Source organism: Leishmania panamensis (assembly GCF_000755165.1).
Source record: "Leishmania panamensis strain MHOM/PA/94/PSC-1 chromosome 5 sequence".
In the NCBI taxonomy this organism is placed as follows: domain Eukaryota; phylum Euglenozoa; class Kinetoplastea; order Trypanosomatida; family Trypanosomatidae; genus Leishmania; species Leishmania panamensis.
Window position 1 is genome coordinate 127,314 of NC_025884.1, and position 12,919 is coordinate 140,232.

Consider the following 12,919-nt stretch of genomic DNA (forward strand, 5'->3'; position numbering starts at 1 on the left):
CCACGCTCTGTTTTTTTTTTTTGGGGGTTTTTTGGGGGGGGGGAAAAACGCACACGCACACACACGCACACGCACACAAAAGCCTCGAGTGTGTGGGCCTGCAGGCCCCCTCCCTCCCCTCCCTTTTACTGCACACCGCCTCCACCTACCCCATCAGTGCCCCGCCCGCCCCCCCCCCCCCGCCATTGCATCGCGCCCTCGCCGACTCATTAATTAACACACACACACACAATCACACACACACACGAAGGAAAGGGGGAGAGGTGACGCGCATACAGTAGTGAAACGCAGTCACCTCCTCTTATTCTCTCCGTGGGTTTGCTGCACCTTATTTGTGACTCTGTGCGTGGCGGTGTGCAACCCAGTGCAGGAGCGAGAAGAGGGATACGTGAGGGTTTGTTGTTGTTGTTGTTGTGTGCGTGTGCTCGTGCTCGTGCTGCTGTGGGTGTGTTCACCCTCCGTGCCTGATCCTCGCTTTGTCTTTCTCCCCCCCCCCCCTCTCCCCCCTTTTTCCTTAGTCGCTGTGTGCTTCGTGTCCTCACTTCTTCTCGTCAGCATGCAAGCAAGCAAACAGTGACGCACGTACGCCTCTCCTCTCTACCCCCTTTCCAGACCACCCACTCACACTTTCTCCTCCTACGGCCGTTGCGGCGCGCGCGCACGATTTCTCTGTCCTGTTTTTTTTTTTTGGTGGTGGTGGTGGTGGCCTGCTTTGCTTCAAGTGCTCTTCCATATATTGCGCGTGTGTGTGTGTGTGTGTGTCTGACTGCCTATTGTCAGCACTTTATCGTCCTCCCACCCCACCCCAGCCCCTTCCCTCCCCTCCCCTCCCCTCCCCTCCTCCTGCTATTCCATGTGTGGGTGTGCCACACCACACGCGCTGCCTTTGCTGACCTTCTCCTTTTCTCTTCTCAGCTGCACGCTGCGTCGCGCGCCACGGTGTCTGTTGCGGAAGGTGGGTGTGCGACAGACCGTCTCGCTCTTTCGGCTGCACCTCAAATCCCCCCCCTCCCCTCCCCTCCCACCCAATCACTCCAACAGCCGCCTCTGACTTCCGCAAAATACAGTGAGCACTGCGCATACGCACACGCCAGGCGACTCTTAAAATGGCCTCTCACTCTTTCTACAGCGACGCCGGGACAGCAGTGGTGCCGCATAGCATCAACATCTCGACTGCCAAAGCCATACCGTCGCACGCGCCGTCGTCTTACACAGAGAAGCCCTTGAGTGAGCAACAACAAATCTCGAGCTTGAACCAAACAACAACCTCGTTGGCCATGAGCTTGAACAGTTCTATAAACAATAAATGTACCTCGACTGCCATTGCCTCTGCACCGGCGCCACCATCACACGGCGGTGCCAGTCACGGCATTGGGGCGGCAACAACAGACAGTGGCCAGGTGCGCGCGGGCTGGAATACCTCCTCACCCGTGGCAGCGCAGCATAACAGCAGCACAGCCGTCAAGAGGGACGGCTGTCCTCCATCACAGACGCATCTGCAACCACCGTCTCCCTCGCTGCTGTCGCACAGCACAGACGCAGGCGAGGAAGGCGGCGACGCGCAGAACGCGTTCTCCACTGAGCCGCTCGAGTACTGTGGCGTTCATCTCCTGCCCGGTGTCGAACAGATCGACTTTGACGAAGGCTACTACGTCGGCACGATCGACGAAAATGGTGAGATGGCGGGCTACGGCAAGGCAACGTGGCACAGCGGTGACACATACGAAGGTGAGTGGCTGGATGGCATGATGCACGGCAAGGGAATCTACACCTGGGCGGACGGTGACTATTACCACGGCGACTACGTTAGAGGCCGCATGGAGGGTTCTGGCGAGATGAAGGATGCCACAGGGCTCTATACGGGTGAGTGGGCCGACGACATGCGGCAAGGCCACGGGCGCATGGTCTATGCCGGCGGCAACATTTACGAGGGCGAGTGGCTGGCTGGAATGCGGCACGGCGCTGGCAAACTTGTCGAGCCGGCGGCGCACGTCACGTACGAGGGCGAATTCAACCGGAACGAAAAGGAGGGACGCGGTATACAAACAAACGTGGACGGCGACGTCTACGAGGGCGAATTCGCGCACGGCAAACCCAATGGCCGCGGCACCTACCTCTGGGCGGACGGGGCACGCTATATCGGCATGTTCAAGGACGGCGTCAAGCATGGCGACGGGTGTGAGTGGCTCGCCAACGGCGACTGGGTTGCCGGTCTCTTTGTCAACGGCGAGCACGTGGACAGCCACTCGACGCATCACATGGCGACCGTCTTTACGACCGACAGCAGCGACGCCGACGACGGAAGCGAGGTCGGGGCGGGTGACCGCCGCGCTCTCAACAGCCGAAAAAATGCTAGCCTCTCCGATTCAACTGCGGCGGCCGTACTTGCCCCTCTCAACGCCGAGAAGCTGCTCCGCATTGCTGACCAGGTGCGCGCTCCATCCTTCTCAATAAACACGTCGTCGATGATTCTGAGGAACCTCAGGGACCCCTCGTGCACCACCGGCTCCTCGCACTACCGAGACTTCAACGACACAGGCAGTGTGATTGCTGATGAGGTAACGTCACCGTTCTCGCGCGCTCTGGTCGCTCCGCAGATGCTGCTGGACGACAGCGATCTCGAAGGCTGGACGCCACTTAAGACGATCGGCAAGGGAAGCTTCGGTGCCGTGTACACGGCGCTCCTGCGCAACGGTCGCACGGTGTGCTGCAAAGTGATCGAACTTGGCAGCGTTGAGAGCGAGGAAGAGATGGAGAAGCTACGCAATGAAATTGCTCTGATGAAGCGACTGCGGCATCCAAACTGTGTCCAGTACTACGGTAGCCTCGAGGACAGGGCGAGGAACACGCTTAACATCTTCATGGAATACGTCAGCGGCGGCACACTCACCAGCTTTGTGGCCAAATTCAAGAGCATTCCACTCGAGACGCTACGGCAGTGGGTATACCAGATGGTGTGTGGCGTGAAGTACTTGCATGAGTGCGGCATCGTGCATCGCGATATCAAGGGCGACAACGTGCTCGTCTCCGTCGACGGCATCGTGAAGCTGGCGGACTTTGGCTGTAGCAAGGCAATCGATGATGTCTGCAGCGCCACGCACGGCTGCTCGACGATGGTCGGTACGCCGTACTGGATGGCCCCAGAGGTAATCAAGTGCGAGGCTGGCGGCTACGGTGTGAAGAGCGATATCTGGTCCATTGGGTGCACTATGGTAGAGATGCTGACGGGCAAGCCGCCGTGGCCGGAGTGCAACTCGATGTGGGCGGCAGTGTACAAGATTGCGAATTCGACGGGGTTGCCGACGGAGATACCGGCCGACGTAGACCCAGAGCTGATGGACCTCTTGCAGAAGTGCTTTGAGCGCAATCCAAAGCTACGCCCGACAGCGACCGAAATGCTGAAGCACCCGTTCTTGGTAAAGGTGACCGAGGGAGTGACTTCGCCGATTGAGGGAAACCGGAGCGAGTGAGAGGGGTGCGCCCCGCATCCCTTTTCCTCTCGCCAGTGTTCAATTTTTTTTTTCTGTTTTACACAAAACCATCGTGGACACAACGTCGTTGTCGTCACACACGCACGCACAGACATGCCAAGCTCAGAATGTAGAACCTGTGCAATCACTGCCTGAAGGGCACACTTCTCTGTGTGTGTGGGGGGGATGCGTGTTTGCCGCTCCACATACGGTGCGCACGCCGCCCCTCTGCATCACCATACCTCTCCCTCCCTCCCCTCCCCTCCCCCCCCCCTCCTCCCGTTAAGCCGCTGTTGCTGTTGCTTGTGCTTTCGAAGAGGATCCTTTTCGCTGTGTCTCTGTGGATGTGGCGGGCTTTGCTGTTTGTTTGCGGGTGGGGTGGGGTGGGAGGTGGGGGGGCGGAGGCTGTTGCTCGTTTATTTCTCTCCTCCCCCCCCCTCTCCCTCCTCCCTCCTATGTTTTTCCTATATACCTGGCCTACCGTTTTGCTGGCGCCCCCTCTCCTCTGTCCCTTCGGGTTTACTCCCTCCCCCTCGCTATGAAGTGCGCCTCCCGCATGCCTGTGCCTGCGTGTGTGTGTGTGTGTGTGTGTGTGTGTGTGTGTAATGTATGTGCGCCTATATGTCTGGCTCCATGTCTGCCTGCCTGTCGGTGACTCACCCCCACACACACACGCAGGCACGCGGCTCTTCCCCCCTTTCTTCCTCTATTGTCTTCGCTTCTCTCTCTCTCTCCCTCTCACTGTGTATTTTGCCTTGCTTGTACTTCGCTTAACGCTTTGCTGGTCCCCTGCGGGTTGGCTGATCAGTTTTTCCGCATTGCTGCGGCTGTTATGTGGGCTCGCCTCGCCTCTCGCTGCGCACGCGTGTTTTCCCTCCCCTGGCCAGTCGAACGCTGATCGTTCCCCTCCACCCCCTGCAGGCGTACGTGCGAGGGGGAGGGGAGGAGAAAATGGGGAGACAATGACGGACGCGCGGCTGCCTCGCCGCCGCCGCCGCCGCCCGCTATGGGAGCTCTTCTGTGTTTCATGCCTTGCGCTACGCATTGCTGTGTTATCCACCAACGAAATAAAGCGAAAAGGAGCAGAGAGGCGCGGGCAACGAGCTCTCCAAGATGCATGACGAGGGAAGGCGGAGAGAATGGCCTGTGGAGCAAGACTCCCTGGCCTACACGTGGCTGTGCTCGGATCCTCCACGCATATACAGCGAAGGGAAGCACTCATGCGGTGCGTAGACCCTTCCAAGCGCTCTATGGGCTGCACTACATAAGTGTTTGATGGGGGAGAGAGGGAAAGAGTACCATCACTCCACACACGGCGCATTTTCAACTGCTTCACTGAGTCCCCTCCATGCTTCCCTGCTCACTCACCCCCACCCCCTCTACTCCTCGTTGAACGATGCACTGATGGTGTATGCGTCATCGGGCTCAGCCGCGCTAGACAGCTCGTCACACCACTCAGAATCAGTACCGCTCCTGCCTTGGTTTTATTTTCCATCCCTTCACCTTGGCCTCATACACACACACACACACACACACACAGGCAAGCATAGACAACAACACCCACAAGCTCGCACACACGCTACACGCCGCACCTTTACCCCGCAATACTGACGGCTGGCGCGCATCGGGTTGATCCACCCAACTCCCCCGCTCCGCCCCTCCCGACACTGTCATCATGCGCGTGAAGAGCATCGTGATTGACGGCTTCAAGTCGTACGCCCACCGAAAGGAGTTGGCGGACCTCAGCCCGCACTTCAACGCCATTACCGGGCTCAATGGCAGCGGTAAGTCGAACATCTTCGACGCCATCTGCTTCGTCATGGGTATCACCAACCTCAAGCGGGTGCGTGCCGAGGATCCGCGGGAGCTGATTTTTCGCGCCGGCACGACCGGTGTGCACGCGGCACGGGTGACGATCGAGTTCGTGAACGATGACCCCGCCTCCGCGCCGCCCGGCTACAGCTGCGAGGAGTACCCGCTCATCACTATTGGCCGCCAAATCAAGCTTGGAGGACGGCAGCAGTTCTTCTTCAACAACACCGTGTCACTGCAGAGCAAGGTGAAGCGCTTCTTCGAGAGCATCAGCCTGAACGTCGATAACCCTCACTTTATGATCCTGCAGGGCACAGTGCACAAGCTGATTGGCATGCGCTCGCAGGACATCCTGTCGCTCATCGAGGAGGCGGTGGGCACGAAGGCGTTTGATCACCGCCGCCGCACCGCCGAGACGCTGATCCGCAACAAGGAGCGCAAGATGGAGGAGATCGACACGAACATCGAGGCGCAGATCCGACCGCTGCTAGACACAATGCGGGCGGACCAGGAGGAGTACAACGCGTTCATGCAGAATCGTGAGAAGACGGAGGAAAAGAAGCGCTTCCGCATCGCGTTGGACTACCACACGCATCACACGGAGCACACGGAGGCGGAGGCGAGGGTGGAGGCGCGCAAGGTGGACGTTCAGAACGCGAAGTCGCAATTGCAGGCACTGCCGCGTCAGGAAGAGGAGGCGACGCGTCGACTCGTCCAGCTCCAAGGCTCCCTCCACGCCCCGAGCGAGGCAGCCATCTCGCTGCACGAGGAGGAGGATGAGCTGAAGAAGGCGCACAGCCGCCTAGAAAACGAGCTGGACAACTGCACCAGGTTGCTGAGGCAACTTGAAACACAGCTCAAGACCCTGCGGAGGGAGCAGGAGAAGCAAAGTAACAGCCAGGTGACCTTCGCGGCGCGGCGGCAGCAGCACGAGCAGATGCTAGCGCAGATCAAGGAGGGCAAGGAAGCGTGCGCGAAGCTGAAGAGGGGTCTCAAGCTCCTCCAATCCGGCGTGCAGGCCGGCACCTCGGGTGTCTCGCTCGCGGAGGAGCGGCAGCAGGTAGATCTGAAGCTCATCGAGCAGCAATCACGCGTGCACCGCGCCACAGAGCGGTTTGAAGAGCTGGTGAAGCAGCAGCAGCGGATCGAGGCGCATCAGGCGGAGGAGAGCGGCCGTGTGCGGCACTTAGAGCACGAGCACGCCAAAGCAGCGGCATCTCTCGAGAAGACAAAAGTGGTGTACGCCCCTCTGGCGTTGAAGCAGGAACGCAAGGAGGCGCTCGAGGCAGAGATCTCGTCACTGAAGCGCGAGTACCAGGCGGAATACGAGAACTTCCAGCGGCAGGTGAGCACTGCGGCCGCGCGCAACTACGACCTCGACTACAACCGCTACGCCTGCCCACCCGACACGGAGGACAACGTGCTTGGACGTGTCGGCCAACTCATCACTCCGATTGATCTGCAGCACGCGCTGGGGCTCATGGTTGGCGCGCAGAACCAGCTGTTACGCGTCGTCGTCACGGACGATCGCGTCGCCGAAGCCATCATCCACAGTGGGCTGCGGCAGCGCACTGCGTTCTTTGCCCTCGACAAGCTGCAACGTCCGCCAACGCACCTCTTCATCGATGATGCGAAGCTGCAGGCGGCGCGGCTCATTGCCGAGCAGCAGGGTGGCTGGGTGCACCGCGCACGGGACCTGGTGACGGTGCAGGAAGCCTCCTCCCATCAGCAGCAGCTCAACGCCCTCGCGGACTTTGTGTTTGGCACCTTCTTTGTGTGCTCCAGCTTGCGACTCGCGCAGGACCTCGCCTACAACCCGTCCATCAAGGTTAAAGCCGTCACTATCGAAGGTGAGGTGGCCGAGCCAAACGGCTTGATGACGGGCGGGTCGACGCACCACCTGCGCGACGTCTTTGCCGATCTCAAGGCTTATGCAGCTCAGAAAGAGCCGCTCAAGGCGCTGCAGCAACGCACGCGCACACTAGAAACTGAGTACGCCGCCTTGCGCAACACGCTCCGGCAACACCAGCACGACATTCAGGCATACAAGGCAGCGGAAGCTGCGGCGGAGCTGTCGAAGCAGCGCTACATCGTCGCTGCAAGCAGCGCGCAGATCGGCGCGGCGGAGCTGGCAGAGGAGATGGAGCGCGAGCATGCCACGATGGCCGAGGCGCAGGAAAAGGTGGCGGTGCTGCAGGCGAGGCAACGCGAGTTAGCAGCACAGGCACAGACGACAGACCTGAACGTAGTGCGCACGGAAATAGAGAATCAACTCGCTGCGGCAGAGGCTCACGTGGCGCGGCTGATGGCCGACGAGGAACGCGGCGCGGCGGAGTTCGAGCGACTCGAGGCGGACATGGAACAGCAGGCGGCGGACTTGTCTCGCAAAGCGCAAGACATGGAAGAGGAGCTGGCGCAGCAGCAGAGCCAGAAGCTGAAGCTGACTGCGCAGGTGGAGGAGTTGAAGCAACAGCTGGTAGCGGTGCAGGCGCGCTGTAAACACAACGAGGAGCGGCGCCAGCAACTGGAAAAGGAGATTGACGATACTCAAGAGGAGCTGACGCGGCTCGCAGAACGCAAAGTCACGCTCGACAACCTGGTCAAGAATGGCGAGGTGGAGCTGCGAGAGCAGAGCCGGTGCCTAGAGAGCCTGCGCCGCCACATCCATGAGGCGGAGCAGCGCCACAGCTGGCTCCTCGAGGTGCGAGAGACATTCAATCAACCAGGTGGTCCCTACGACTTCAGCGATGCGGCGCGCACGGCAGCCACCCTGCAGGAGCTGCGCGAGATCGAGGCGCGTGCTGCCGCAATGTCGAACAAACTCTCCCAAAAGTCCGCCATCCTGTACGAGGAGCGGCGCCGCGAGTACGAGGAGCTCGTCAAGCAGCGCACTGCCCTGGGCGAGGACAAGGAAGCGATCCAGCGCTGCATCACTGAGATTGAGTCGAAGAAGTGGGGCGCGCTGGATCGCATGGTCGGCATCGTCAGCTCCATCTTCGGCAGGCTCTTTGCGGCCTGCCTGCCTGGCGCGACGGCGCAGCTGCTGGAGGAGCGCGACGCGACAAACCACCTCACCGGCCTTGGCGTCCGTGTCTCCTTCAACGAGAAGCCGAGGGAGTCGCTCTCCGAGCTCAGCGGTGGTCAGCGATCACTGCTCGCACTGTGTCTCATGCTAGCCATCCTGCGCGTCCGCCCCGCACCACTGTACATCCTGGATGAGGTGGACGCTGCCCTCGACCCCAGCCACACCCAGAACATTGGTCGCATGTTGCAGCTCTACTTCCCCCATTCACAGTTTCTTCTGGTGTCGCTGAAGGACGGCATGTTCAACAATGCCAACGTGCTCTACCACATTCGCAACACGCAGGGCTACTCGGAGGTGGCGCGCATCGAGCACAAGCCACCGTCACAGCCGACATCCGCCAGCAGCGACACGCGAGCCGCGTCGAGCGGCGCTGACAGGGAAGGTGCCGTGGCGACATCTGCGTAAGTTGACAACGCAGGCAAAACAGCGCGACACACATCACTGCAGATTATGCACCCACCGCTGCTTTACACCACGGGAGTGTGTGGACATGTGGTGGAGAGAATATTCACCGAGTAACCGATTTGCTCGTCTTTCCTCCATGTCCCCACGTGTACGCCCCCAGCCACTGGAAGACGTGTGCTCATGCGCCCCACTCCACTCGACCTGTCGCCGGCCCCATCACGTGGTGCAAAGCAGCGCCAGGCGTACGCCCTAGAGCAATGCGCCGACCCAGCCATCACAAGCACGGCCCCTGCTATCCACTCTAGTCAAACACCACCCTCGCCTCCCGGGTCGCCTCGCAGCCTCACCCATCGCGCCGACCATCACCTGGTGCGTCTCGCGGGGCGGCGCCGGCTCCTCACCAGCATGCTGCGAAGGTCGGGTGGGGCGCGTCCGAGCCATGCTGGCGCTCTGCTCATCCCATGGCTGGCACAGGCCTGTGGGCTGTCGCAGGCCGCCGGCATTGGTAGCGACGCGTCGCGGTGACTCCCCCTCCCCCCTCGTGTGTCGTAGGCGCTGGACCCTGTCACCGCCTGGGACGGTTTGGCATGGTCGGGGTGGGGGGGCTCCCCGGCCTCTCTCCGCGCGTACCGAGGTGTGCTGGGCTCTCGGGTGGCCGTGCGGCGAGGGTACCCACCCCCCTCCTCTTCCTGCCATGAGGGCAGAGATAGACGCGGTGCACCGAACAAAACGCCGCCTACCTGCTGCGACTACCCGTACGCGGATTCACGTGTGAAGGAGAGCACAGAAAGGAGAAGGGGGGACATCAGTGAGACAAGCCGGTACGTCAATGATGGAGTGCCTCTCCATCGACGCAAAGTTGAACTGCAGGCCGAGGAGCAGCGGGGAGGGTGAGGGGTGCGGGGGAGGAATGAAACTCCTGGAGATGCATCACCACTCGCACGCTTTGTTGCGAAGGCTGCTCCTCGCTAGCCTTCCTCTTCTTTGCCCCCTCCCCACCACCGCCGCCGCCAGCCTCTTGGCTCTCCATTCCCTCTCCCTCTTCATGCACTGGTTTTCTCTTCAGCTCTTCGTCATCAACGACTACGCCCGTGCTAATCCTCTGTCCTCCACGTCACCCTCACCGCACTCGTCCACTCCCCATCCGCTCCCTACATCGCTACACATCCACCCCACCCACCCACTCTCTCTCTCTGCGCATCGCCGCCCTCCCCACCACCACCACCACACACACACACACGCACACGCATACCGCAGGAACGCTCTGTCGCGGTCATTCGTCACAACGAGGCGCACCTACTGCCCGCTTCACCAGGCAAGTGTAGACAGGCAGCGACCGAGAGGAGAAGAATCGGCAATGTCCGCCACGCCGCCGCCTGCATCAAACTCCTCCGCCGCTTATCCGCATACGCGTGCCTCTCCTAGAACTTACCGCGGCACAGGCGGCAGCACGTATTCGCGGGCGTCGCCACACCAACACTCTGGTGCATCGCCGTCGTCCTCGCCAATCTACTCACCTGGACAGCTGCGCCGTGGTGGCGGTAGCACACACGCTCGTGTGCATACAGGTAGCTCCGTCCACGCTGATTCAGTAACATCACGTGCGGCGGCGGTCCCACCAGCGTCGCGTATGCCTGCGCCACGCTCCACCCCTGATGTCGCCACACGCCATGCCGCGCCAACGTTGTCCTCCGTCTCCTCCGCCGCTTCGCTGCCCCTGTCGTTTATCTCGAGCGATGTCTTGCACAGCCTCAACACCAGCGTGCAGGAGAGTCTCGCCGGGTACCTCTACGCGGACGCTATCGAGCTTGCGCAGCGTCTCTTCGACTTGGAGGCATCCTACGCCCATCTGCACCTGCTCGCCCACTGCCACACCGTGAGCGGTGCGACCGGCACGGCATACCGGCTGCTGCAACACTATTACCCTTTCCTGGAGCCGCACGTGACACGACCACGGACGGCTGGCGCTTCTATAAGCGCTGCGGGTGGAGGGGCAGTGGCGGCTGGTGGGGCCCTTCCTTTCGATGCTCGCCGCACCTGGGCAACCTCGTATGGCATGCACCAGCTGCAACACCCGCCGCCGCTGAGCATGTCCTCAACGGCAGCATCTGCAGTGTTCTTAGCTTCGGGCAACGGGCACAGCCTCATCTCAGACGCGCTCGAGCTGGGCTACGAGACGGTTGACCTGCAGTCGCAGTGGAACTGCCAGTACCTCTTCGGTGTGTGCTGCTACCGCACGCAGCGCTACGAGGACGGCGCCAAGGTACTGTCGCAGCTGCTGTACGTGAGTAACCAACTAACCACAACCTCCAATGAGCTTCGGCGGAGGCTGCAGCAGCACAGGTCCATGCGCAGTGGCACGAGCGAGGAAGACGACGACACCGGGGTGGCAGCGGCAGTACGTGCTACGGAGAGGCAGCTGCAGGCCCACGCCTTCTTGACCGACGCACGCACCTCGCAGGTGCTCTACTGGCTGGGTCTATGCGAAAAACATCGCCAGAGGCACCCGATCGCCGCCGAGCACCTGCGCCGTGCCTACGTGGCCCACCCGACTCGCCTCGATGCGTTCCAGGAGTACGTGCACTTGGCCTGGCCGTCAGAGCACGTGGCGCAGTCGCTGCTCACTATTAAGGAGCCCCTGATCGAGGAAGAAGAGGGAACCCAGGTCGATGTCGCGGAGTCGCCCCAGCGGCCTCCGCAGCGTCGCGACCGAGACATCGCCGACACTGCCATCGACTTGTACGTCGACCCAGACGACGAGGAACAACGTGCACCACGCAGCGCAGTGGCTATGGCTGCAGCTGCCTTGGCCTCGGCGCATTCCACGCAGCCGGAGCGAACAGGTCCGTCGCCGGTGGCGCTTCCAGCCCCTCGCCTGACGGCACCACAGCGACGGTGTGTGCAGCAGCACCTGCGGCCGTTCCTGTACGCCGCCTTCCTCGGTATTACCTACCGCTGCCCCGAGGCAGTGGAGGCCCTTCATGTGCTGCTTGCCCAAGAGCAGCAGCAACAGCGAGCGGCCGTGACAGCGCCAGCGTCGGCGTCGTCCATGGTGACCAGCCTACACGGTCCAGCGCGTGCTGGTGTGATGCACTCGTCCTCCTCCTCCTCTTCTAGCGTTCTGTGGCAGCGCCAAGACGGCGGGAGCGCCACCACAGCTGCAGTTGTATCTGCCACCTCGCCTTGGCTGCTCCGCCAGCTCGCCCTCGCTCACTTCCACAACGGCGATGTTCAGGAGAGCGCGGATGCCTTCGAGAGGCTTCTGCGTGCCGCGCCGTGGGAGCTGACAAGCCCTGCACTTATTTTCTACAGTACAGCGTTGTGGCACCTGAAAAGCGAGAGCGCGCTCGGCAGCCTCGCGCAACGGCTCACCGACGCCGAGCCGCTCAGTGCCACCACCCTGTGCGTCGTCGCCAACGCTTACAGCCTCATCAAGGACCCTCGCGACGCGCTTGTAATGTTGAAGCGGGCTGTGCAGGTGGCGCCAACGCTGGCGTACGCGCATGCTCTGCATGGGTACGAGTTGCTCGGTCAAGACAACAAGGCAGAGGCTGAGGCAGCGTTTAAGGCGGCACTCTCCGTCGATCCGTCGCTCTACATCGCCTACGCCGGTCTCGGTGAGCGCTTCATGAGGGAGGAACAAGTCGACAAGGCGCGAGGGTATTACAAGGAGGCAGTGAAGCTGAACCCCACCCCGGCTATCATGAATCGCTTCGCTCTGACGTACCACCGTCAGGGCAAGTCGCTTGCCGACCTCAAGATAGCTCTGCGGCTTTACACAGAGTCACTGGAACGGCACCCAAGCAACGTCACGGCGCGGCGGCAGCGCGCCGACGTCCTGCTGCGGCTCGACCAGCCGAAGCAAGCACTGGAGGAGCTCAAGGCGCTGCTGATCCAGTGCCCTGGTGAGGCTGTCGTGTACGTGACCTTGGCGGAGTGCATGGTGTGCCTGCGGCGTCCACACGAGGCCCTGAAACACTACCAGACTGCTATGCACCTTGATCCTCGACGGGAAAGCTACGTACAGGGCTGCATCGACCAACTCGTCGCAGCAAATCTGTTGTAGGGCTGCTTAAGTTGTGCCGCGGTGCTGGTGGCAGCTCTGTGGACAACGGCTACAGTCCTTCCAGTGCTGAACACACGAAGA

At 61.3% G+C, this 12,919-nt stretch overlaps 3 protein-coding genes across 3 annotated transcripts, besides 1 other annotated feature; all 3 read left to right on the forward strand.

Moving 5' to 3' along the window:
- Positions 1–1,277: 1,277 nt before the first annotated feature.
- On the forward strand, positions 1,278–3,470 carry LPMP_050380 (protein kinase, putative; the record flags this gene model as incomplete). Its single annotated transcript, XM_010705500.1, has 1 exon — positions 1,278–3,470. One exon carries the CDS (start codon positions 1,278–1,280, stop codon positions 3,468–3,470), a length of 2,193 nt encoding a protein of 730 aa, XP_010703802.1.
- A 1,675-nt stretch (positions 3,471–5,145) lies between these two features.
- Positions 5,146–8,772, forward strand: LPMP_050390 (structural maintenance of chromosome (SMC), putative; the record flags this gene model as incomplete). The annotated part of the gene is made up of 1 exon (XM_010705501.1): positions 5,146–8,772. One exon carries the CDS (start codon positions 5,146–5,148, stop codon positions 8,770–8,772), a length of 3,627 nt encoding a protein of 1,208 aa, XP_010703803.1.
- Positions 8,773–8,913: 141 nt separating this feature from the next.
- Positions 8,914–9,420: a repeat region.
- Positions 9,421–10,402: 982 nt separating this feature from the next.
- On the forward strand, positions 10,403–12,838 carry LPMP_050400 (hypothetical protein; the record flags this gene model as incomplete). Its single annotated transcript, XM_010705502.1, has 1 exon — positions 10,403–12,838. The coding sequence occupies one exon, from the start codon at positions 10,403–10,405 to the stop codon at positions 12,836–12,838; it is 2,436 nt and encodes an 811-aa protein (XP_010703804.1).
- Positions 12,839–12,919: the final 81 nt, after the last annotated feature.